The sequence below is a fragment of the Sinohyriopsis cumingii genome, chromosome 2, assembly GCF_028554795.1.
Source record: "Sinohyriopsis cumingii isolate HCF-2022 chromosome 2, ASM2855479v2, whole genome shotgun sequence".
In the NCBI taxonomy this organism is placed as follows: domain Eukaryota; kingdom Metazoa; phylum Mollusca; class Bivalvia; order Unionida; family Unionidae; genus Sinohyriopsis; species Sinohyriopsis cumingii.
Genome location: NC_142962.1, coordinates 138,136,276 through 138,163,604, shown reverse-complemented (window position 1 = coordinate 138,163,604; position 27,329 = coordinate 138,136,276). Strand labels below are relative to the sequence as shown.

Below are 27,329 nucleotides of genomic sequence, written 5' to 3'. Positions count from 1 at the left end.
CCGAAAATGCAGATTTGGTATAATCTGATTTGGTTCTTCAAAATTGCCTTTAATCGAACGATTTCCGCACATCCCGAAGTGTTCAAAGAAACTAATCTGGTTCCCTGACCGCTCTCCGCTCCATCACTCTTCGTTATGAGGAGTAAGGGAGTGGTGAGAGGTCAGGGAACCAGACTACGAATAAACGCGGTACTCTTCCCACTGTATACATAAGGTATCTTTGTTGGCGAGAAGCCAATTTGTGTTTATGACTGCGAAGATCAAACGTACGTTGTGACTCTGGTTTCCCACTTTCGTGTGACAATTTGAAGTCCTTAGAATAGTTTGGATCATTTTTCAATTGCAACTGATTATTATAGACATAACCGCTGCCGAGTACACATTGAATTATTTGAATCGTGACGGTCGGTAACAGCACATGTATTGAATAACATGAACAGTATGGTTGTGTTCTTTAGTCGCTCTAGTGTTATTCAGCGACAGGGAACTTACCGGCAGCAGATGACAGCATGAAACCGACGATGACGTAGGTTAGTATGTACATCATTCCGAAGGCTGAACGAGACGCTGTCTGTCCATCTTGAATCACTAGCCCAGCCCCCACCCTCATTCGTATAACACATTAACAGGTTTTCATTTCATATTACAGGGTCGAATACACCATCGTCTCTTTTATACAACGTGCATTATTCGGATTGATTTCTTGAATGTTGAATATCATATAGTTGTACTCTATAGGCAGGAATGCAACTTCCGGGTCTAAACATACAAAACTACAACACACGTTTGTGGCTGAAGTACGAGTTATACAAGACGACATCTTCGTTATAAGATGTATCTTTATTTTAGTACTGTCCAAGTTTAATGCTGTTGTTTATAGTAGATCAGCAAGCAGAATAGTTCCTTTGGGGATTGAAAACCCTATAAAGATATAACCAGTTATTATACCTTTACAAGCAAAACCCCTTTCACTAGCGCTACTGTGACTATCACCACTACTAGTACTGCTGTTGCTTTGGCGAGAAGAAAGGTAAGAACCAGAGTAGTGGTTGCAGTAGTGCCGACGTTAGTGGTTTCGGTGGCATTCTAGACAAGTCTCAATAACAGCGGGATACATTTTGAGTGTCAAGTCCGTAAATGTGTATGTACTTGTATACTTACGCACTTTTGTGTTGTTCAGCGCATATTTGCCACAACGTCTACAAATAAGGAATTTGTACTTTACAAGTAGGATGCAATACACTATATTTCTGACAGAACCAGTAAGGGTTCAGGTAAACAACTTTTTAAAAACTTTTTTTTTATATATTATTCTTTCCCAGAGTAAGAACCATTGATTTCAGTTAAGGCCATATTGGGAGTACGTGATGTTAGGCATGCAAGAAGCGTCTATTTTGTTTTGGAAGGGTGACCATGTGACCCTCATACGGGAGTCTGTTTTGCATCTTAAATTAGTGTATAACTGTTTTCTGGATATAATTTGGGCATTCGGACTCTACACCGTTGACACTTAAAGGTGTTTTGTTGTGAACAGTTTGAGTTGAAATTTTATTTTATGGAATACAAGTGATTCTTTTCCCTGGAAATATGTAAGTGCTCATACAGAATTCTTGGACAAAAACATTCATTTAAATTTATTCGGAATTAAACACTGGATTAATTTATTTTTGTGATTCAGCAAGGAACTGTTGACACAACAGCACTTGAAGGTTGCAACAGACGGCGTAGTCTTCTATTTTGGATTTCATCGGGACTCGAACTCAGATCCATTTAGGGCTTTTTAATAATATGACTTCAATTTTTTAATTCTTGGATTAATTTTTGATTTGATTCGTAAAACCGTAAGTTCTTGTTCTCATATTGACCTTGTTTTTCCAGGGAAATAAATTATTTGTTAAATTTTACAAAGCTCGTTGTTTTCACTCTTTTCTGTCATGTTTTGTAAGAGCCTAAACACGTAATAATAAAATTGGGTGCTCGTCCTTGGGATATCTGAATTTTGGCTAAAATATTTCAGAACACGTTGGTTTTTGAAATTTAAATTCCCCTAGTTTCAGAATTTTTAAATCCCATGGATTATTTTTCATTTTTTAAATCTTTAGTGAGATCAACGGGCTTTTGTTTTTACAGTGTCATCAAAAGTGGAGGTCTTTCTTTCAAATCCTATACATGAACAATTAGACCTTTTGAAAAAGATGAATTGCTTCAACTTGCCAGAAAATATGATCTTTCTGTGGCAAAAGCTTCTTTAACAAAGCAAGAAATAAAAAACATTTTGGTGTCCAGTATTTGGTGGAAAAGAATGTTTTGGATAAAAATGATTTGGCTTCGATCAGTAAGTCTGTATCAGACTCTGACATAAAAGTAAAGGAATTAAAATTAAAACACAAGATTGAATTAGAGTGAAGAAAGCTTGAACTTGAGAAAGAAGAAAAACAAATATTATTACAGAAAGAGGAAAAACAAATGCAAATGCAAATAGATAAGGAATAGAGAGAGAGAGAGAGAGATATGCAGTTACCAAAAAAAAACCCCAATGCGGTTACAGAAACAGTAGAAGCAGATGCAAATGCAGTTACAATCGGAGAAAGAGGAGAGAGAGAGAGAGAGAGAGAGAGAGAAGAGAGAGAGAGAAAGAGAGAGAGAGAGAGATGCAAATGCTAATGCAAAGAAAGAAGGAAGAGAGGGAATATCAATTTAGACTGAAATAAATAGAGCTGGCAAGTGAAAAGCACATTCCCACTTCACATACAAATTCAAGGTTTGATATTACTAATAATTTTAGGTTAGTGCTTCCTTTTAAAGAAAAAGAAGTAGACAAATATTTTCCTTCTTTTGAAAAAGTTGCTGAAAAATTTAAATGGCCAAGGGAACATTGGACTCAATTATTAAAGTGTGCACATTTTGGCAAAGCCCAAGATATCTGTGCATCCCTGTCACTACAACACAGTGGTTAAGGACTATATCGTGAAGGGTTATGAGCTCCTGAGGCTTATCGACAAGGTTTTAGGAATTCTAGAAAATCAACTGACCAGACCTATGTCGAATTTCATGGGAAAACACGACAATTTGATAGGTGGTGCTCTTCTAGAAGGGTTAATAAAGATTACGAAAGCCTCAGACAACTCATATTATTTGAAAAGTTCAGGACCTGTGTCCATAGTGACATTAGGGTTTATCTTGATGAGCATAAGGTCAAAACCTTGGAAAATGCTGCACGTGCTGCTAACGAGTATTCCTTAGCTCATAAAGATCCTTTTGTAAGCAAGTCTTCCACTCAGCAGTCTTCTGGTAGAAAATTATTTCAGCTTAATACACCCTTCTAAATTTTAATCTGGCACAACTTTTAGAAATTAAGCTTTTGGTAAGCTTGATTAAATATCCTTGTCTTTTCCTACGTGTACCTATTGCAAGAAGAAAGAACACATTATTTCTGATTGCTACAGATTGAAAAAAATAGGCATCAGAATCAAGACAGACCTATTCCAAATGCTCTTATTTATAAGAGGTCAAACTCACGGTCATGTATTGAAAGCAATACATTTCTTGGGTCTAACAAAGCCCAGTCAGATTTTATAATGGAGAATTATGAACCATTCATGTCGAAAGGGTTCTATATCACTCTTGGGTGATTCGGCCAATTCCATCCCTATTAAAATTTTAAGGGATACGGGAGCTTCTCAGAGTCTTTTATTATCAGGTACTTTGCCTTTTTCTGAGAAGTCTTCTTCTAATGAAAGTGCTCTTATTCAGGGAGTAGAGTGCGGATTTGTTAATGTTCCTCTCCATTGTGTAAATTTTTCATCAGACTTAGTCTCAGGACCCGTGACAGTCGAAATAGTGTATTCTTACCCGTTGAGGGCATTCATTTATTACTAGGCAATGACCTAGCTGGATATAAGGTTGTGGTTAATCCACATGTAACTGACAAGCCTTGTTTGGAACGGAAAGTCGATCCTACTGAAAACGAATTCCCTTATTTATACCCAGTTTGTGCAGTTACTGGAGCTATGGCAGAGAAAACTCTTGAAAATGATGTTCATCAGGAAACTATTACTTTAGCTGACACATGTATTGGTCACGTTTTTGATGAGGTCACTTTCACGCCTTGTTTGTTTAAAAGGGCCATTAGTGAAACTGAAGCCACTGAAGTTCCTGTCTGTTATTCATTAAAAATGGAATTCTTATGAGAAAATGGAGACCTGCCGAGGTACCTGCTGTTGACGAGTGGTCAGTGAACTATTAAATTGTAGTTCCAAAATCGTGCAGACAGGAAATTCTTAGTCTGGCCCATGCAACTCCTTTGGTTTGTCATTTAGGGATTAATAAAACTTATAAGATCTTGAATCACTTATATTGGTCAAAAATCAAACGTGATGTTTGTAAATACTGTAGATCTTGTCATACTTGTCAAATGGTTGGAAAACCCAATCAGAAGATACCAAAGGCTCATCTGTAACTTATTCCTGCATTTGACGGACCATTTAGCACAGGGATCGGCAACCTATTTTGCATAGCGTGCCCCTTCTTTCCGGATTGATTACAAAAGGAACGGGGGGCCCCGAGTGGCCGAGTGGTCTAAAGCGCTCTCTGTTACGGATCACTGCCATCTCACATCTGTTTGCTTGGGTTCGAGTCTAGGATTCAGCCAGTGTGGGTATGCGAGAAAGCTTGCCATTAGCTTCTCGTGGGTCGGTGGTTCTTTACGGGGTTTTCCCGGGTTCTTCCTCCACCACTAATACTGGCCGCCATGTATAGCCTATCGTGTGCTGAAAATGGCGTTAAACTCTACAACAACAACAACAACATAATGAACGAACGCGTGCCACCAGTTAGAGAGTAACACTGTTAAAATCGAGATTTTTGTCTGCTTCGAGTGCCACACAAAATCTCTTGATGTGCCACCTTGTGGCACGCGTGCCGTAGGTTGCCGACCCCTGATTTAGCAGAATAATGGTAGATTGTGTCTGTCCCTTACCTACCACCAAGTCAGGTAACCAATGCTTGCTGACCGTGACGTGTGCGTCGACAAGATTCCTAGAGGCAATTCCTTTGAGGAATATTAAATCCAAAACCATAATAAAGCATTGATAAAGTTTTCTACTCAATTTGGTCTTCCTATATCTGTGCAATATGATCAAGGTTCAAATTTTATGTCTAGAATTTTCCAGCAATTTATGTACTAATTAGGCATCCATCAATTCAGGTCTTCTGCCTATCACCTGAGAGCCAAGGGGCTTTGGAAAAAATTCATCAGACTTTAAAACATATGATTCGATCATATTTTTTTATACGGGTAAAGATTGTGATGAAGGCATTCCTTTACTATTGTTCACTGTTAGGAATCAGTTCAAGAATCTTTATGATTCAGTCCATTTGAACTAGGTTTAGGACACACTGTGCGTGGACCATTGAAGTTGTTGAAAGAGAAACTTCATTCTAATGAAGATACTGAAATGAATCTTCTCGATTATGTTTCCAATTTTAAGTATAAATTGTCAAAGACTTGTGAGGTTGCAAGAACTAATCTGCACTCTAAACAGTCAAAAATGAAATTAAGGTATGATAGAAATACAAAAGAATGGAGTTTTCCGCCTGGTGATAGAGTTCTCGCTCTTTTGCCCATACCGCAAAATCCTTTTTAGGCCAAGTATTATGGTCCCTTCCCAGTTGAAAAGGAAGTAAATTATTTAAATTACATCATAAATACTCCTGGGAGGCGAAAACAAACAACAACTTTGCCACATAAATATTTTAAAAGAGTATATTGAGAGAGATAGCCAGGTTAATCATGCAATTAATTTAGTTGTACCTGTCATACTTAATGAAGATTTAAATGAAGGAATGCAATTGGACACTATTGATTTTGGAGCGACAAATCTTCGGAATTCAGAAATTATGAATAATCTGGACCAGAAACTTTCACATTTGCAACAGCAAAAAATAAATGAACTTAAACAGTTATTACTTGAATATGAGTACTTATTTCCAGATGTGCCTACAAGAACAAACAAAATTTTCCATGACGTTGAAATTGTATATTCCATACCTATGAAACAACACCCGTATACGATGAGCCCTCTCATACAGGAATACTTGAAAAAATTAATTCAATATTTGCTGGAGAATGATTTCATAAAACCCACTAAAAGTGACTGGAGTTCACCATGCATACTTGTTCCTAAAAATAGATAAAACTTTCCATATGTGCACTCATTATAGGAACGTGAATAGTGTGACTAAAACAGACTCATTTCCATTACCAAGAATCGATGACTGCATTGATAAAATCGGAAGTACCAAGTATGTCACCAAATTTGAGGTTCTGAAAGGATTTTGGCAAATTCCACTGACGGAAAGAGCAAAGAAAATTTCTGCATTCGTGACTCCAGATGGACTTCATCAATATAAGTGGTGCCAAGTACTTTTCAACGTTTAATGAACATGATTACCTCTGGTCTAGATAATTGTGATGCTTGCATCGATGATGTCATCATCTACAACGACACGTGGAAAGAACATTTAGCAACAATTCGGAAATTTATTGACAGGTTCACTGATGCAAGTTTGACAATTAATTTATCCAAGATTGAGTTCTGCCGTGTTTGTGTAACATTTCTAGGACATATTGTGGGACATGGACAAGGTAAACATATAGATGCTAAGGTCAATGCGATCTCTGAATTCCCTGTGCCTGTCAGTTAAAAGATACTGCTGAACCCCTAACAAATTTACTGAGCAAGAAAAACAAGTTTCCTTGGACTGAAAAATGCCAAGAGGCTTTTGATAAGTTAAAAGCCATACTTAAAAGTGCACCAGTTCTTACAGCTCCAAATTTCAGTTAATCATTTAAACTGTCTGTTGATGCAAGTGATGTTGGGGTTGGAGCAGTATTGATTCAAGAAGACAAAAATGGTGTTGATCATCCAGCGTGCTATTTTTCTAAGAAATTAAATAAGCACCAAAGAAATTATTCAACAGTAGAGAAGGAATGTTTCGCTTTGATATTGGCATTACAACATTTTGAAGTTTACATTAGTTCAGCTCCTTCTTCGATTATTGTGCTTCAGAAATCAGAGATTATTAAAGTGGGGTTTGTTCTCACAGGAATATAATATTGACGTCAGGCACATCAAGGGAAAAGACAATTTAATAGCCGATGCACTTTACCTTGTATAGAAATATTATTTCATGTACATTTGTATAATTCATAAGAGTTCTTTATTTTTTAAAACCTCATGTATAATTAATATATGGTAAAAAGAAAACTTTATTTTATAAATCTTTCTTTTTCCTGTATGGGGAGAAGTGTTATGTAAATATAATTTAATTATTTGTTTTTTAGTTTTATTTTATTCCATTACATGGTATTATAATGTAACTTTGTCTAGTGGATTAGACCCCCCCCCCCCCCCCAGACATTCAGTTCTGTTCTATTTGACTTGACTGTGATAATATAGAAACACTGTATCTAGTTGCTGACCTTGATTCAGAACCAGTAAGGGTTCTGATAAACAACTTTTTTTAATACATTTTTTATTATTCTTTTCCAGAGTAAGAGCCATTGATTTTAGTTAAAGTCATACTGGGAGTACGTGATGTTAGGCATGTAAAACGTTTCTATTTTGTTCTGGAAGTGTGACCATGTGACCCTCATACGGGAATCTGTTTTGGGTCTTAAATTAGCGTATAATTGTTTTCTGGATAGAATTTTGGCATTTGGGTTCTAAACCATTGACACTTAAAGGTGTTTGTTTGCGATCAGTTTGAGTTGAAATTTAATTTTATGGAATACAAGTGATTCTTTTCCCTGGAAATATATGTGCTCATACAGAATTCTTGGACAAAGACATTCATTGAAATTTATTCGGAATTAAAAACTGGATTAATTTATTTTTGTGATTCAATAAGGAACTGTTGACACAACATCACTTTAAAGGTTGCAACATACGTGATCGCGTTCTATTTTGGATTTCATCGGGACTCGAACTTAGATTCATTTAGGATTTTTAATAATATGACTTCTATTTTTTAATTCTTGGATTAATTTTGGATTTGATTCCTAAAACCGTAAGTTCTTGTTCTCATTTTGTCCTTGTTTTTCTAGGGAAATAAATTATTTGTTAAATTGTACAAAGCTTGTTGTCCTCACTCTTTTCTGTTACGTTTTGTAAGATCCTAAACATGTAACAAAATAGGCACAAGGCCCCAATTACAGTTGTCAGTTCAAATAGATAACATGCCCCAAGTACTGTTGTCAGTTCAAATAGATACAAGGACCCAATTACTGTTGTCAGTTTAAATAGATAACGTACCCCAAGTACTTTTGTCAGTTCAAATAGATACCAAGACCCTCGGATCATTTTGTGATTGAAACAAAGTATACTTTATATTTTCCTTTGCCACTTCGAAGTTGCAGTGTACGGGTTATCCGATTATACTTTATGCTATGAACCAATGTAAGAATGTCAGATTATTTTTCCTCGGAAGGTGACCTTTGAAGATTTGTACAAGATCTCACTATGGCAACTAAGTCATTCAGTTTCTCGAACAGAGTTTAAAATCTTTTGTTACCGCCAATTCTGTCCAAAATAAAGGACGCATTATGTATTCAGAATTTAAATAAAATAACAGTGCAATAAGATAATCAGTAGGGTAACTCGGAATAATAGGTTTGTGGTATCTATGGAAAAATATCATTCCAATAGGCTTTTTATCGAGGGGGGATGGGTACCGTTGCCATAATGCCGCGTACCTACATATTTAATGTAATGCTATATAATGAATGACTGAATGAAATAATACAGGAAGAGGGTCAAACATTTTGACAAGAGCATGGTAGCAACTTTTGATGAGGCGAGGTTATGTTTTGTAAAATGTTATTATATCTTAATGTATATACTTGTATGACAATTTGCAACTGAGATGAAAGTTGCACATATGATAAGAACTGCATAATGTGCTCGCTTTTTCAAAAAAAATAATGTTAGGCCAAGTAAAAAAGTACTTGTTCTGGGGACCCGACCGACCAGATTTTTAACCGTCGTCCCTGACCTTTTTTTAAAAAAAAAAATTCCACCCCACAAAAGTTTGGAAAAAGTGACAACAACATTTCGGGACAAAAGCAGAATTAACAAAGGGATGTCACTGCTATCGAAGTAACAATCAGGATGCAATTGATGCTTTTCTAGTTTACGCTTAATATAAATCCGTCCAGACCAACCAGAAAAAACAACTACAAAAAAAACCTGTACAGACCTACCCCTACCTTTAATTTTTAATCAATGCAATCAGGACCACACATATTTTGTTTTGGTCTTAACATTCATAAGGCTTACAGAGATCACGGTAGCGGCTAGTCACAGGGCTTACAGAGTTCATAGTAGTGGCTAGGCACAGGGCTTACAGAGTTCATGGTAGTGGCTAGTCACAGGGCTTACAGAGTTCATGGTAGTGGCTAGTCACAGGGCTTACAGAGTTCATGGTAGTGGCTAGTCACAGGGCTTACAGAAATCATGGTAGTGGCCAATAACAGGGCTTACAGAAATCACGGTAGTGGCCAGTAACAGGGCTTACAGAAATCACGGTAGTGGCCACTAACAAGAAAACAGGACCATCATCCTATAACGAAACACAGAAATGCTGTGAATCGTGGTGGTTTGGCGTCCTATTACTGAATGAATTTAGCGTCCCTATATAGCCGTCTGGGTTTTTGAATTTTGTCATACTACAGACTGAAACTAGGTTTACTTTCTTGTGCAGATCCTATTTCTCTAATTACAGCTAAGTATCATATACTTCTCGAGACTCTGACTTCACCCTCGTATGTTCCATATTTACCAACGAACAATGATTTAGTATTTTCAGACAGATTGCAGTCTTCTTTCCAGACGAGGTAAGTCACGCATAATTCTCTTATCTCCCTAGTAGGGACCTGGTAGTAAATAAACCGATATGATGCTCAAGTTTCCATAGCAACTGTCGAACTATCCTTAAGCTGATGCTACCAATATAATGTTCTATATCTATAAAATGCAGATGGTTTACTACGACGGTGGCATCGCATCTGCAATGTCCGACCTATTTAACGACAGTAAGCTTCCTAACTCTATACGGGGGAAGTCAGTATCATCAATTTTCATAACTCTCTACGCAGTGGTGGTTTGTGGGGAGCTAGAAATGACATCCTAAATAAGAGACTACCTTCCAATATGCAAAGTCGTGGGTATTTAAATTAGAACCGTAAAGGAAGAGCTCTGTCGCACCCCCGGGTAGCTCTATTGCTGCCGTGAAGGGCGATCTAAATTTCTGCACTTAGAAGCATTTCTGTACCTTTCACAGTATCAATATGCTATATAATGTGCCACCTGCTGTGGCTCACAACAAATTGCTTTGACTCTCGCTACGGTAGGTTTGAAAAACTTGCCAGCATTTAAAATATTTATGTGCATCTAAGATGCATGACATTTTGATTTCATTGGGCTGAAAATCGAACTCTGGGTAGGATTCCATTACTCTAGCAAATGAGCTTCTGTTCCTCTCAAACTTGCTAACAACCATGACACTAACTTGGATTTTGCAGGGATCACAATCAGCGGACAGTTACCTCGCTTGGTCAAATTCCTTTCTATATGTAAAGCGAGCCCCATGAGAATGATATGGTATGACAGGTGATTCTTACTGATTGGCTAATCATTCAGTTTGAGAAATACTTTTAAACACTGAACCACCATAATCAAAGAAACAAGCATCAGTTTCACTCACGTCTACAAATGGAGACAGTCTTACAAATAGCTCAGATCCCGGGTCATTACAATGCAGACCGGTCATTACATAAAAATTCTTTCTTTCTAAACGGGAAAGAGAAACATACCACGACATTACGACTCATTCTGTCACAGGAAGGTTAAAATGGGACTTCAGCAACATTTTTAATGTTATGTTGCTTAATGTGTTATATTTCATATTTCTCTACAGCTGAAGATTGCTTGCGTAAAATATACCGCTTCCTGTCAAGGTTCGTCGACGTTGTGACGATCCAGCACTATAAGCACTACGGCCGTGGTCAAATCCACTGTCGGAAAACTCGAGTTAACCCCGTCACCCAACCCATTGCTGACGCTTGTGCGTACTACAACAGCGAGTGAATAGATGTCGGTATTTTGAAATCGCCAGGCTGAAAACCATACGCTCTTGGTCCATATAGAATACAAAGGTATTTTGCGTGTAGAAAATTCTGCGACATGGAGAAATCCATTACAAATCATCTCATTCTATCACTTAGGTTAGACAACCATTTTTGCGTGACCGCCTTGTACGAGTAAGAAGCTGTTTGTCGGAAGGGTTGCGGCAACTCCGTATATAGTGTCCAGAAAGCATGGTTAGTTCGTCTGTTATATAATAGGCCTTATTACGCTAGTTTACTTTAAATGTTTTCATCAATCCGGTATCATACATACTAAAGTTGATGTTTACCCATTTTGTTCTCGATTACAGATGGCCGTGCGGAGATTTGTTATTCTAATCTTCATGTGTACACCTCCAGTTGTTATAGGTTTGTTTTGTTTCTATGTTTTTGCTTATAATAACTTATTTGAGTCCCGTTTATTATGCAACAGAAATATACACGTATGTATGTATGTCTGTGTGTGTGTTTTCCATGAATATAGAGATATGACGTCAACAATTTATTAAACGTGCATTGCAAAATGGCGCACGTACAAGATTTAAAGTCGTAACCACTTTGTAAATATTGATGTTTTGAAAACATTGTTCTTCTAAGAATCACGTGAAAAGTAAATGACTATCGATTTCGGCATCTTTGATTGTTTATGAATATTTTCCTGCTACTTGTTTATTTCAGATATGTGATAGCGTCTTAGAATGTCATTTTGTCATTTCCACATCTCAAAATTGAAAGTCTATTTGTAGAAATTGAATAGCCAAACGAAACCTCCAGAATAAAGTATTTTATAGAACGAACTATTTGTTGATACTGATATCACCTTTGTTTGAAAATGATGGACTGGTATTCTATTCCAGTCAATAGGATCTTTCATATAATAAACAATTATCAGTTTACTAATTTCATGAGCTAATTATTTCTACATTCATGAATTTGTTGCTTAAATTAGGATAACAAAAAGGTTGTATTTTGTCTCTGAAGAAAGACATACCAATTTATATACATTTCTAGTTCATTTGTGCTATCGATAACACTCTTATGATTCTGCTGAACACAGTTATTCACGCAAACTATTGCAATATACTCGCAGTGTATCACACAACATCCTAAATATGACGTTTTATCAATCCAATCCAGACTGCTCCGGTGGCCTTGTGGATAGAGCGTCCGCTTCGGATGCGGGAGATCGAGGGTTTGAACCCCGGCCAAGTCATGCCAAAGACTTATAAAAAATGGTACTAACAGCTGCCTCGCTAGGCGCTCAGCATTAGGAGGTCAGTGTAAGAACTGGTCGGCCTGGTGTCAGAATAATGTCACTGGGTGGGACATCATGCTACATGTCTGCGGCATGAAGCCTCAGTGCAAGGCGAATTTTTTTTAAAGCTGGGTTGAAAATCCAAATCACACACACACACACACACACACACACACACACACACACTCTCTCTCTCTCTCTCTCTCTCTCCATATCATAGTTTTGAATCAAAACTTGTGGAATATTAACCTTTTAAGGTAGGAATGATCATCATACAGGACATAGAAGTTTGTGTCAGAAGTACATGAAGGGACTTTATCACTTAATATTTTGCACCATATGATTTTCATAATGTTAATACTATTTTACTCATGTGCTACCTTCCTTTAAACTGTATAAAATCCAATAAGAATATGTTTAATACCGTATACATTAAAGCTCGCAGAAGATAGGCTTATTTCAGCTCGTTTAAAAAATTTCGTATTCCACAAACACTCATCATGCTCTACGTACTTGTAGGACACGAACTTTTACGGGTTTGCTACTACTCGAGCTGGAGTTCGCAGCGCAATGACGGGCATGCGCTGTTGCCAGAAGACATCGATGCCAACCTCTGTACTCATATTAATTACGCCTTTATCACTTTGGATTCGAGTGGAACAGAGATTGTCACAGAACAACCTTATGACCTAACTTTGTATGTATTTTTTTTATTAATGTGTTTATTTCTTTTTTATGTTTGTTTTTTATTGAAGTGCTCATGGGAGAATATTACAGTTAAGTTGCTACATCAATATATATATATATATATATATATATATATATATATATATATATATATATAATAGGGTCGAGTACAATGTTTCAGTGCAGGATAATATGTTAAAGGGAGCAAGCACATATATAAACATAACAAATGTAAGATTTGGTTATGTTCTTAAAATAGTAATTTTGTGCATTGATATTTTTTTAAACAGCGGCATCATTTGGGACATAAAAGAGACAAAGGGTTACATGTATCATCAGTTGCTGAGAGAGAGAGAGAGAGAGAGAGAGAGAAGAATATACAGTTAGATGATACCAAAGATGTAAAAACTTCACTCCAACAGAATGAAAAGACTCACTGTCCTGAAAACCAAAAATTCTGCTCTGAAAATATTGGTTTCTCTCGGGGGCTGGGAGATGGGTTCAGTGAAGTTCCACAAAACAGTGGAATCCCATGCAAATATGAAAACGTTTGCACAAAACGCAATCGCCTTTCTGCGCACGCATAACGTCGATGGTCTCGATTTGGATTGGGAATACCCAGCCGCTAGAGGAAGCCCAGCAGAAGATAAACATGCATTTAGTGAACTTTTGAAGGTATGTATTTTCTTGTTTTAATATTTAAGAATGAAAAGTATGAATTCATTCATTAGATAACATATAAACAAAATCTCTACACATGATTCTGTACACTAATATTGTCGTTTTTCATAACGTATTGAAACAAGACGGCAAATACAACCAGTTTCTTTTTACATTTAGCACCCTGTATTTGACCCACAATTTAAATTTATTTGAAGTTCTGCTGAATGTATTTCATCATGGAAATTTTCTTGACTAATACTATTTTTTTAATAAACAAAATGAATTAAAGGGAATTGCAGAACAAAGCGTTTAAATTTTATGTTTAAGAAATCAGCTTTATCGAACTTCTATTTAATCACTGGTAAAATCAGCTAATTTATGGTCAGTATTGGTAATGAAGAATTCGACACGAATTTCTACTTGTAAATCCTTCAACCAAAATATGCGAATTCATAAAAACGTTGAACCACCTGGTATTGACCTTCGTCATGAACGTAAAATGTGAAGTGAAAAGGTATTACAAAACATAATTTTTATGATAAAATTTAATGACGAGCTGTATCGAGCTTCGCTTTTGAAACAGAAAAGAAAAGAAATAGAGACGGATGAAGAACTATTATACCATGTTATCATTACTTTGCAAAGGTGCTGCATGATGCTTTTGACGCCGAGAAAGAAAGACATCACATGACGAGATTGCTCCTTACGGCAGCGGTTGCATCGTCCCAGTGGAGAACCGAACAGTCTTATGAAGTTGATATGATTTCGAGGTAACTCTGCTATTCATTTTAAGAACGTTGAATCAGAAGTTCTTATAACTGTGCTAAGCACTCTCTCAGATTTTGGTTCAGCACGCTACTTCCGAGTTCTGTAGCTTCAAGGTCATTTAAAATACATCAAAATGGGTGGTATTAGGTAATCAAACTTAGCTCTACAAGGATACAAAATAATCTGAACTTTCTACCCGCATTACCAAATACAGAGGGAAAAGAGTAATTTTTGAGATCCGATTTTTTGTAACACCAAATATTCGCCCGTTGTCGGATTCGGATTTTGTCTCCGGATTTTAGATTTTTTGGCCTCAGCCCTAAGGCAGACTGGTCTGAACTGCACACATGTAGGGCCAACAAGGGGGTGGGGCGGGACGACCGGGGATATATCACCGTGGCCTGCGCCGAACAACACATTTTAATTTAAAAAAGCAAACATTTTGTTTGAACAGGAACTGATGAAGATGTGATGATGTTTGTCCGTCAGTGTCGACGAGGACCATTGAATGTCATCGATTCACTGGGGGTGGGGGGTCCGGAGATGGCTGATCAGTCCGATCCGGGCCCGGAAGAGTCTGGTGCAGTGGGGACATGGATGTACAGGTTGCTGACTAGTGTTGCGGAACTGCTGTTCCTGGATTTGCGTAGATCACGTTTCTCAGCTAAGTCCACCTGTCTTTTCTGCTCAAAGGCTGCCGCATTGGCATTGACTTGACTGCGTCAAGCAGGTCGAGTAGAAGCGACACTCTCCCAGCTGTCAAGATCAATGCCTAAGTTCTTGAACGAGGCCTTGAGGGTGTCCTTGTACCTCTTTTTTATCACCGTGAGATCTTTTGCCTTGCTGTAGCTCTCCATAGGTGTTCTACCGGCATGCGGACAACACGGCCAGCCCATCGGAGTTGTGCCTTGCACAGCATGGTGTGGATGCTTGTCATGCCGTCCTGTGTGAGCACCTCTCTGTTTGGTACCTTGTCCTGCCATCTGATTTTCAGTTTTCTCAGGAAGTTCATATGGAAGTGGTTCAGTTGTTTTTTTTTAACTTGGCGGCTATACACAGCCCAGGTCTCACAAGCATAGAGGAAGGTAGGGAGAACAACCTCTGCGTAGACTTTGAGCTTGGTGGCAAACTTCATGCCTCTCCTATCCCAGATATTTGAGCGGAGTCTGCCAAATGCTACGCTGGCTTTGGCGATCCTGGTATTGATCTCATCGTCTATGTGGACTGCTTGTGAGAGGGTGCTACCGAGGTATGTGAACCTGTCTACATTTTTGAGCTTTTGGTCATTGACAGTGATGGATGGCTCCAGGTAATCTTCTCCAGGAGCTGGCTGATGCAGAACCTCGGTCTTGCTGGTAGAGATGGTGAGTCAGAAGTTAATAAAAAAAAAGGTCCATGCTCTGTTGCATGCCTGACTCCGTGCTGAAGTTGAGGGAACAGTCGCGAATATTCTGAACTTGGATTTTTGTTTTGGCTTGAAGCTTCCTCAGGTTGAAGAAAGACCTACTCCCATATCACCGTCCTTGAAAGCATTCATCATCATTGCAGCGAACATGAGGCTAAAGAGGGTGGGGGCTAAGATGCATCCTTGTTTCACACTTTTTGTAACTGCAAAGGGTTTAGAATAGTTACCCTGGTCCTGGACTCTGGCAAGCATGCCATCATGAAAATGCATCACCATTTTCAACGAAGACTTCTGGACATCCAAATTTGGCCATGATCTTCCAAAGGCCTTCCCGGCTGACGTTGTCGTTGTCGAATGCCTTAGTCAGGTTCCCGAAGGTGGTGTATAGCTGAACATTTTGTTCAAGACACTTTTCTTGCATCTGCTTGGCAGCAAAGATCCTGTCGATGGTGCATTTCCCTTTTCTGAAGCCACACTGACTTCCTGGCAGTAGGCCATGATCAAGGTGCTGTGTGAGTATGTTCAGCAGTAGCCTGGCGAGGACCTTGCTTGCGATGCTTAGTAGAGAGATTCCTCAATGGTTGTCGCAGGATTGGCGATTATTGCCTTTCCGTTTGTAAATGTGGATGATGGGTGCATCTTTGAATTCGTGGGGTATGCGTTTCTGCTTCCATATCCCACAGAACATCGCTGTTAGTCTTTCCGCTAGCTTAGGCTCAGGAACTAGGAACGGGAGCAGGAAGTAGGAGAGGCCCAGGTGTTTCTTACTCCAACGCCCGTGATTGCTCTCTACGGCCCTGCAGACAGTTGAACCTTTGCAAAATGTAGGAAAAGTTGGGGATTTCAAGTAAAACGTGATTTATTTGGATGCATTCAGAAGCAGTCCCCAAAATGTGTTTCCTACTCACATTGCAGGCGAAAATGACAAAAATCTACAGGAGTCAATGAGTTAACGTTGAAAAACTGGGTAACACTAAGGAAGCAACTGACATTTCATCTGCGACCAAAAGCCGGTACTAAAACCCATTGAAAAGCCAGGGACAATGGTGGTGAAACGATAAAGATATTTCTGCACTAGTCACAACCTGATCACTGTTGCTTCAGCCAGTCCGCTATGTAATAAAATGGGGAAAAACATAGAGCTCATAAATCATCTGTCAACAAATGATATATGTCATTGTATAAGATTGATCATTTTTTTAATCGTAACCATCTTTGTACTGAATGTTGGTCAGAACCATTCATCACGAAACTTTCTGAATAAATTTTGATCTGCTATAACTGCTCGGAATGAAGTTCGAATATGGAAAATACACTAAAAATTGTATTGTTTGTATTTTTACCTAAATGCAGATTTTTACAAAAATTTCCAGAGTCGTTATGATTTCTTGTTAAATGCTTTGAACTGAGAATCCGATTGTAAACTAGTGTAATATGTTAATTATCTGCTTCATTCAGTAAATATTGCAACAAAATTTTCCGAAACTGGGAGACAGGCGATAAACACTGATACAAGTCACTCTCCTTTGGAAGATAATTGCACTACATGAACGAGTATACCATTTTCACAAACGCGTCGTCACAGACTTTCAGTAATGATTATATATAAATAGATATTACAAGGCACATTACTGATTGCATGAATCAGGTACTATGTGCGTGATTTGGATTTATAACTTAGCTTTAACAATATTTCATTCATATCGCTACGATGTCTGCAGTATGACAATTTACAGTGATGTCTAGCACTGGGGCATGATGGCGCAGTCATGTACCATCGTACACTAGGCCGACCAGTCCTAGCACTAATCTTTTAATGCTGAAAGCGAGGCAGCTGCTTGTACATTTTTATAAGTCTTTTGTATTACTCGGAGGGGGGTTGGGGTTAACCTGCAACCTCTGTGAATCAGGTACATGTATATCATTCGTTTAGCATACACGTGAAGAAAAGGAGTCTTATTACATGGCAACATGTAACGACAGAGCTGGAAAGATTACGAAACATCTCCCAGTGTAACAAACATAAATTTCAGATTACAAAATAACTGTCTTACTATATAAAACAATGTATTCATTAGCACGAATCGCACACTCTTGCTTGTACAAAATAAGATTAAAATATTAGGAGTTAAATGACAATTAAACAATTAAATGACAAATATTCGTGCTATATGTCGAATCCACGGGACCTAAAATTGAAGCGGGTGAGCAACCTTTATGAATATCTTCTTTGAACTCGAACCAAGTCAGAAAGGATGAGTGCTTGCATCAAAGAATGAATGTTATTTTGTTCACACTAAGGTATTTCAAATCTAAATGAAATCTGTTACCGAGTTTTGAAATATTACCAAATAAAAATCTTAAAACAACTTAGACATAAATCTTCTACGTCTATCAATTACCCCTAAGGTCAAACGAGAGAGAGAGAGAGAGAGAGAGTCGCATAATTACTTGCCCTTGCCTTAAAATAAGTCTTTTAAAAAATATATATCCTACAGTTTAGAAAGCACATGCAAATTAAAACTATTCAAAACATTAACGATAACGTTGATGAAGTCAACGTCAGCAGAATAACTTTTGTCTTTGGTTTTCCATGAACGTAGACTCGACAAAAATACGGAATAATTTAAAGTTTTACAAGCAGTTCCTGATGACACCGGAGGAAGCTTAGTGGTCCTCATCGTAGATGAAACCGGAGCTCTCGAGATATGCTTGGGATGAAACTGTGTCCTTGCGCATTTTTTCCGTAGACGGCTTTATTTGGTAAGAAAGTTGTATTCTAATCAGCAATTTTATTTTTACTGTTTTTCCTTGAACTCTAAAAGATAGGAATAAAATAAATTACGATCATTTGATTTTAAGTCGATTATCTTATAAACAGACAAGGATCTACAAACACGGTTTTGTTTTATCTTGCTCAGATACTGTGACTCCATAAATTTGATGACCTTCGATTTCCATGGTTCTTGGGAAAACAAGACCGGTCCACATAGTGCTCTTTATAGTGATGATACTTTGAGCATAGTGAGTGTTTATCTGTCTGTCTTTCTTTCCAAAACATACTTTTTTGATCGTAGGATATGCTTATGGAATTTTCAGATATTGTCCTTATAAAATGTAAATTGTTAATGATTATGCTATGTACAAAGAGTCGATATAAATGTCACCTGAGATTTTAAAGAGAAAGTCAGAGAAAAACAATTTACCTCTAAATATGTAGTATTCTATGACGAACTTACAGTCAGTCGCAAAGTAATAAACTTGTTACTAATTTCGGTTTTTCATTTCTTCAGAGTTATCTCCTGAGGAGAAGGTATTATGACAACTTTGATTCTCTTTTTTTGTTGTTGCAAGAATTACACTGCAAGTTACTGGGAGTTTCATGGTGCGGAGAAGAACAAACTCATGATTGGACTACCCTTCTATGGAAATGTTTTCACACTGGTCAACCCATTTGATAATGGCGTCGGGGCAGCTTCATTCGGAGGTGGAGATATGCCATATTATTCGGTAGATTTCGGTTTTTATATCGCAGAAACTTTTATGATACAATAGAGCTTTCGTTAACTTTTCTCGTTATGCCGAAGTTTTGATTAACGAGAGTTAACACCATATCCTTCAAACATTACTGATTTTGTACTAACTCGATAATACTGAATCCCAGTTGTCAGAACCATGGTTATTGTCCAAGACGATATAGGATAATTTAATAATCGCCAAATTATAGAAAACCACTAACATCTGGAGACCCTGTGATGTCACCTAGAAGCCATGCACAGATTTTTGGCCTCCAAGTCATCCACATAAGACGGGAAATCTTGAATGTCTCTAAGTGGCTTGTATTTGCATTTGAAATAGCTCAGAATTTAAGTAAGATAACTACATTAATCTGTCAATAGTCCCGACTTGAGTCCTTATAAATTACTCGATCATTTGTTCAAGATTAAAACTTGAATAAAGAAATAAGAGGGAAAGAAAAGTTCGAAGTTTGTGACACATTCCGACCATCAACAAAGTTTCATACATTTATAGACGCCAACCCTTGACTTATATCCACAGATCTGTCAGATACTTCAGGATTGCAGGGCTCAAGAAATTGTGCTTAATGAGGAGAAGGTGCCTTATATGGTATTCGGGAGGAAATGGGTCGCATACGACAATGTAAACAGTCTCCGAGAAAAGGTAATAATTTTCATTAAAATTAACATTTAGCTAGGGACTTGAGTATGCTGCAGATGCCAAAGATAAATGCGTCTATGGCATGAAACCATTATTTTTCAATAATGTTAAAAGATAAACGATGCTAAAGTAGGTCGCATTGGTCCAGTTTAGTTTTGCATATGTTTATGTTAAGAATCTCTACTCTGAAAGTTCAATTCAGTCAGATTAAAATTGAGACCTTGAGCATAACAGAGATATGCATCAGTGGAAATTCATGCTAATGTTACATTCGGAATTCCCATTTAAATTCATATTTGGGAGCCAGTCAAATCAAGTGATGTATTTTGTTTCAGGAAGAGCTAATATTAGTAACGATATGTTTCTAATAGCTTTTTTCTTCGTCAGTTTTGAAATATTAAGCTAATTATATGTATGAGGAATGAAAGAAAAACGACGTCTTACCCCATTAGAACTGCTTATTATAAAAAGACCTCGATTTCTATCAGATTATGTTGTTTTAAGCTAATTATATGTATGAGGAATTAAAAGAAAAACGACGTCTTACCCCATTAGAACTGCTTATTATAAAAAGACATCGATTTCTATCAGATTATGTTGTTTTGTCAATAGGTGGGCACAAAAAAAGTTGTAGTGGACACAACGATGAGAGGCACAAACGATAAAATGATCATATGGACCACTAGCTTCTACAAGCAGTGGCATCATTATTATTCATATGCTATAGTAGTTCGACTCTGCTTGCCTTGGAGAAACATTTATCACCATTCAAACACATCCGGGTACTCAAGAATAGATCAAATCACTTAAATACAGGGATTTCAAGACCAATATAAATCACAAATATATGACACTTTATATATTACAGTCAAGAAAAACATACAAAAATATACAACGAAAGAATATTTATTGTGCTGATAAATTGTTTTAATACATTTATACTCGCCTTTGAACTTGTTGTGTTTAAAACTACTAGTATAAGCACATTTAGTGCCATCAACCTCAAGTATTTTCTTTAAGTTATAAGTTCATACGGCAGATTTAAGTCATTTTCTGACTTTTATCAGGTGACTCTAATCAGGGCCTGATTAAAACGTTAGTGGGTCCGGGTCACTTAAGATGGGGGTCCCTTATAGATCTACAAATACACCCTGAAAGCAACCTTAAACAGTCCTCTGTATTTATATAATTGTTCTAGCTATATTAGGCTAAGTTTTAACGGTTTAGACTAAACTATGGTTTATTTAAATACATGTAATTTTATCAACGGCAACAAAGGCTCCCCATGATTATTGGGCTCCCGGGCACGTGCCTTCTGTGCCCCCTTCCCCCACACGAAAGTTGTACACAGCCATGGCAAAAGGACTCGTGTTGCTAATTAATTATTTGTACAAATGAGAACCAGTCTTGAAATGGGTTCAGATCAAGCTGAGTAAATATGTGTTTGGCTGGCAATTAGTTAGTTTTGCTCGTCACCCCTGCCGGGGTATAGGCCACCCACAAGAGATCGCCAGAGGCGTTTGTCCTGTACCATCCCTTCAAGCTGACTCCAGTTGTGACCCATCTTAGTGATGTCCGCCTCAAGGTCGCGTCGCCAGGTGTTTCTTGGTCGTCCCCTTCTCTGCTTGCCTTGAGGGTTCCGTTTCAATGCCTGTCTGGTAATGTTGGTTGGCGGCTTACGTAGGGTGTGTCCTATCTAACCCCACCTTCTCTTTTTGATCTCGTCCTCTGCTGGAAGCTGGGAGATTCTCTGCCACAGGTTGGTGTTGCTGATGGTGTCTGGCCAGCGGATCCGGAGAATTCTTCTTAGGCAGCTGTTGATGAAGGTCTGAACTCTCTTTACGGTCGACTTGGTGGTTCTCCAGGTCTCTGCTCCATACAGTAGGACTGACTTCACGTTGGAGATGAACAGACTGATCTTGGTAGTTAAAGAAATTTCTTTGGAGCTCCAGATGTTCTTGAGCTGTATGAATGCTGCTCTCGCCTTTCCGATCCTTGCCTTGACATCTGCGTCTGTGCCACCCTGCTGGTTGATAATGCTGCCCAGGTACGTGAAGGACTCTACCTCTTCCAGTGGACTTCCCTGCAGTGGGACTGGGTTGTTACTGGCATAATTGATCTTGAGGATCTTGGTCTTGTCTTTGTGGATGTTGAGGCCAACCTGTGCTGATGTGGCTGCCAGTACGTCGTTCTTGTCCTGCATTTGCTGCTGACTATGGGACAAGAGTGCTATGTCATCGGCAAAGTCCAGGTCCTCAAGTTGACTCCACAATGTCCACTAGATCCTATTTCTCCGCCCATTGGTGGACGTCTTCATAATCGAGTCGATGGCGAGAAGGAAGAGAAAAGGCGACATCAAGCAGCCTTGCCTTACGCCAGTCTGCACTAGGAAGCCGTCTGTGTGCTGTCCTGCATGAATGACTCTGCAGGACATTCCGTTGTAAGTGTTCTTGATCAGGTTCACCAGCTTGGTTGGGATGCCATAGTGGCGACGAATTTTCCACAGTGTCTCTCGGTCCACGCTGTCGAATGCCTTCTCATAATCGACAAAGTTGATGTAGAGTGAAGAATTCCATTCCAACGATTTATCGACTATGATGCGAAGAGTAGCTATTTGGTCCGACACGATCTGTTTTACCGGAAGCCCGCTTACTCATTTCGTAACTGTGGGTCAACGGCTTCCTTCATCCTCTCCAAGAGGCCCCGGTTGAAGACTTTCCCTGGTACTGATAAGATTGTGATTCCTTTGTAGTTGGAGCAGTTGCTGAGGTCACCTTTCTTTGGGATCTTGATGAAGTGTCCCTCCTTCCAGTCAGTCGGTATTTCTTCTTCCATCCAGATCTTCTGAAAGAGGTGGTATAACATTTCTACTGAAGCATCTAAGTCTGCTCTGAGGGCTTCTGCTGGGATGGCATCAGGTGCAGCTGCCTTGCCGTTCTTCAGCTGGGTGATGGCTTTCCTGATCTCGTCTCTGGTGGGATTGTCACAGCTCATGGGGAGATCTGCGTTGGCTGAATGGATTTCTGCAGGATTTAGTGGGGCTGGCCTTTTCAACAGTTCTTCCAAATGTTGTGCCCATATCTTAATTTGGTGTTCTGTACTTGCTGTGGTCTTTCCCTGCTTGTTCTTTACGGGTATCTCTGTTTTGTTGTACTTGCCGGACAGCTTCTTGGTGATGTCATACAGCTTCTTCATGTCTCCACTTCTTGTCGCTTCTTCTGCCTATGCTGCCATTCCTTCAGCATAGTTTCTCTTATCTATCTTGATGCTTCTTTTCACTTCTCTGTGTGCGTCAATGTACTCTTTTTGTACCTTTACTTTTCTAGTTCTTGTCCTACTGCTATTTACTGCTGCTTTTTCTGTTTACGCTCCTGGATTTTGCGCAATGTTTCGGCTGAATCCATTCTTTCTACCGGTGCTTCATGGGGCCTAGTACTTCTTGGCATGTTGATTTTATTGCCTCTTTAACTTTCTGCCATCTGTTGTTTGCATTGTCTTCCTCATCTTCAAGAAGCTCTTGTAGCACTTGGTACTTGTTGTTAAGTGTCAGTCTGTATTCTTCTTTAGTTTTTGCATCTGTCAACAGGCTGATGTTTTACTTTCTTTTCGTCTCTTTTGTGCCCATCCAGTTCTTCTTCGCTTAAGTTTCAGCCTTTCGACAACTAAGTAGTGGTCAGATACCACATCTGCTCCCCTCTTCACCGTCACATCTTGCAGGGATCTTCTGAACTTCTTGGCTATGCAGATGTGGTGGCTGCCAATGATTGATTGATAATGAAAAGTATAATTTTAGTAAAAAATAAGTTTTCCAGAGGTGATAGTTTTTGCATCTTAAAAAGGAGACAATTTGTATTTCTATAATTTAAATCCTTTTACGGACTTGAGAGTTTGGAACACTCATTGCTGAAATTAGTACATGATTCTTTAGGTACGGAAATAAAAACGGGTTTCAAACACATGTTGATCAAAACTGTGCAGTGGGACATGTGGTTTTCTCCTCACAGGAGCTTGTATCAAGGACGTTTCTATCCTGATAAATATAGGTGTTGATCATGAGTATTCTGAAATTTAAAGTCATTGACATTTTTGATATTATGGTATTTCCACCGGTTTACTATGGGAGTTGAATTATTACAGTTCTCTATAGAGAACAAAATATTTACAAGGGTTCCACATGTGCCCGTACAACTAAATTTACTGTAGATGCAACATTATAGTTCTCTCTGTGGATAACAACTAAATTTACTATATATGCAAAGTTCTCGTTCTCTCTGGATAACAACTAAATTTACTATAGATGCAAAGTTCTAGTTCTCTCTGTGGATAACAACTAAATTTACTATAGATGCAAAGTTCTCGTTCTCTCTGTGGATAACAACTAAATTTACTGTAGATGCAAAGTTCTAGTTTTCTATAACAAGCTAAATGAATACATTTTTTCTATATCAGAATGATTTTCAGTCAGATCTAAAACACGTTGTCATCAAAGCGGGTGGGGTGGTATATTGTTTGTAGATTTCACTGGTTTGTTTTCCATATAGGTTAATATCTACATATACATTTTAGACAGTTAACCATTCATATATTAACTATGTTCTCTTATTTTATATTTTCTAGATATGTTGAGAAACAAGATGCTTCCGTCGTACTTAATACTGATGAACCTTAATAATTTTGTGTCCCACCAATTTTTGTGTCCCACCAATTTCATTCAGTGATTGTTTTGAAACTTCATTTTTTAAAATTTTAAATGGCTTATGCTTATTTTAATTTAGTTTTAAATTATGTGTTCTGCGGGAACTTTAAATAATTTGTCATTTATAAGGTTTTTTTTTAATGTTACACACGCATATATAGTTAGTCACCTTCATCTTTTACTCATTTATTGCATAATACAAAGAGGCGGATAATTGTTATGTCTTAAAATGAAGACAGATAAATGCTGATAGCAAATAAGGTTGCTCTTCGTTAGAAATTTATTTTAATATTTTTTCTGATTTTCTGAAATGAAGTTCAAATACATAAATATTGCCTGTAATTCACCATTGTAGTTATTTTAGACACGAAATTCCAATATAATTTAATATTCACAGGGGAGCAATGTTGTGGCAACTCATGGGAATGGCGTTCCCTTACCTTTTCTTTGCGCTTGCCATTGTCTCCCCTATCCGAGTGACATGCGTTCCCTCTCTTCTTTATTGCTTTCTGTCGCTTCTTTATTTAGCACTGCACCACTGAATATTCACTAATGTAATCTTTGACAAGCAGAACTATGTGCACAGTGTACTTAAAATCCACTATACATACATAGGTCTGTCAAATAAATCAAGGGTTTATATAAGACTCACGGTACTAATTATATCAACAAATTGGGACCAGTCTTGAAATGGGTCAAGATAAAGCAGAGTCCTATATCGGTTTGACTATGATTGGTTGATAATGAAAAATAAACTTTTATTAAAAATAATCTTTTGAGAGCATATCTGTAACAGAAAAAAGGAGATTATTTCATTGATGGAATTTCAGTCCTATAACAGACTTGACTCTCGAGAACTCATTACTGAAATTAGCACCTGAATATTTAGGTGCGGATTTGAAAACACATTTCAGACACGTGTAGATGAAAAAACACAAAATGCCGCCGGACATTTGGTTTTCCAGGGCTCTATCAAGGCTGGGGTTTCAGCCCCCCCCCCCTTAAAAAAAACTCTTACACACACAAGCGTACAATCACTTGTCACATGAAATTTGACCAGCGTTTTACTCTTGTGCACGTTTATTTGGGTATTATGCACACTTTGAGAAAATAGTCGCATATAATTTTGTTTTGGTGCCATTTGGAGGAAAATCAGTGCCCTTTTGAAATTTCGACCCCCTACCCTCAAACACTTGACCTGACCCGGCCTTGTTTTCTTCAAACAGACGTTTACATCAAAGATGCGTTTATACTGAGAAATATAGACCGGTTCATGAGCCGGAACTTTATAATTGTTAATGTAATAGTTTTTCCATAGACTTACGTTGGAACTGAAATAATACCGCGAGTCCTGAAGGATTTTAAAAGGGAGGTAATCTCAATTAGCAGATGGAATAACTCCGGACTTCGGCTTTGTCTTGTTGACATGTGCCGTAAATTCTTAGTAAGATTCACTTGCCCGATTTATCCTCAGTAGACTTTTGGAATATAAATTGATTGATCTAGACTTGTTTTTATGTTGTCTTCTTTTACATTATGTCATTTTCTTCCCAGTAGATTGTTGGAATATAAATTGATTAACCAATTTTTGAAGACATTACTTCATTAAAACGATGTTCCATAAATGTAAATGTGTTTGGTTTTTTGCACGTATAATCTCTCGCCATTGTGTTCCACAAAGAAAAAGTGTGATGTCAGGAAAGTCTGAGTACAACGATGTTGTGTTACATTATATCGACAAAACATTTCATTGGCACCTGGCCTAAATTGGTAACCCAATATGATGTGTCTGTAACAAATAAACTGTCTGCCGATTGGTTAGTAAGTGTCTTAATTCCCACTACAGTGATGGTATTCCCCTAACGGCTAGTTTGGAAATTTCCTTGCCCCTGATACCCTCTTTCGACGAACTGCAGCGATTGGCTGAAGAGCAACATGTGGCGTGTGCATGATGGATAAAAAGTTTTTTTTTTGTTCAAGGATGGCAGTTAACTTTTATCTTTGGTCTCACGACTATCAGATATAAGACGCAGAAATATGCGAAACCTATCTTTTGCATGTTTTTTTTAATCTTTAAAAGAACAGTACCATTGTGCTATCCTAATTTGCAATTTATGACACTAGTTGAATTTCAACATCTTGTTCACTGACGCTCTATATATAAAGTATGTTACTCATCATACAGTTTTACATACCATGCGTACTTGTGCAAGACTTCCTACAAAGTTTGTTTTTCATTCTGCGTTCATCAGGTAGATTTTGTTCAGAAACGAGGTTACGGTGGCATCATGGTGTGGGCTATCGATCTGGACGACACTCACGGCGCATGCGGACACAAGTTTCCGCTGATGAACTCCATTGTTCACAGGATCAGACAAAATAGTGCATCGGATTCTGGATGAAAATTTGTAAACGTATGCAATCTGAGTATTGTTTTCCAACACTAAATCATCGTTAATAAAAATGTGGAATAAATCTGAATGTGAAATAA

General features: G+C 38.0%; 1 protein-coding gene across 4 annotated transcripts; it reads left to right on the top strand.

Moving 5' to 3' along the window:
- The first annotated feature begins 233 nt into the window (after positions 1-233).
- Positions 234-27,329, top strand: LOC149805916 (acidic mammalian chitinase-like). 4 transcript variants are annotated; one of them, XM_089950685.1, is made up of 10 exons: positions 234-530; positions 10,978-11,215; positions 11,497-11,554; positions 12,960-13,137; positions 13,550-13,802; positions 14,436-14,560; positions 18,885-18,987; positions 19,318-19,473; positions 20,023-20,145; positions 27,091-27,329. In XM_089950685.1, the coding sequence occupies exons 3-10, from the start codon at positions 11,497-11,499 to the stop codon at positions 27,238-27,240; spliced, it is 1,146 nt and encodes a 381-aa protein (XP_089806811.1). In that variant the 5' UTR covers positions 234-530; positions 10,978-11,215; the 3' UTR covers positions 27,241-27,329. The 4 variants fall into 4 exon arrangements, with proteins under 4 accessions (XP_089806811.1, XP_089806810.1, XP_089806813.1 ...); XM_089950687.1 differs by lacking the exon at positions 234-530 and adding an exon at positions 558-629; XM_089950684.1 differs by lacking the exon at positions 10,978-11,215 and having other exon boundaries at positions 235-530.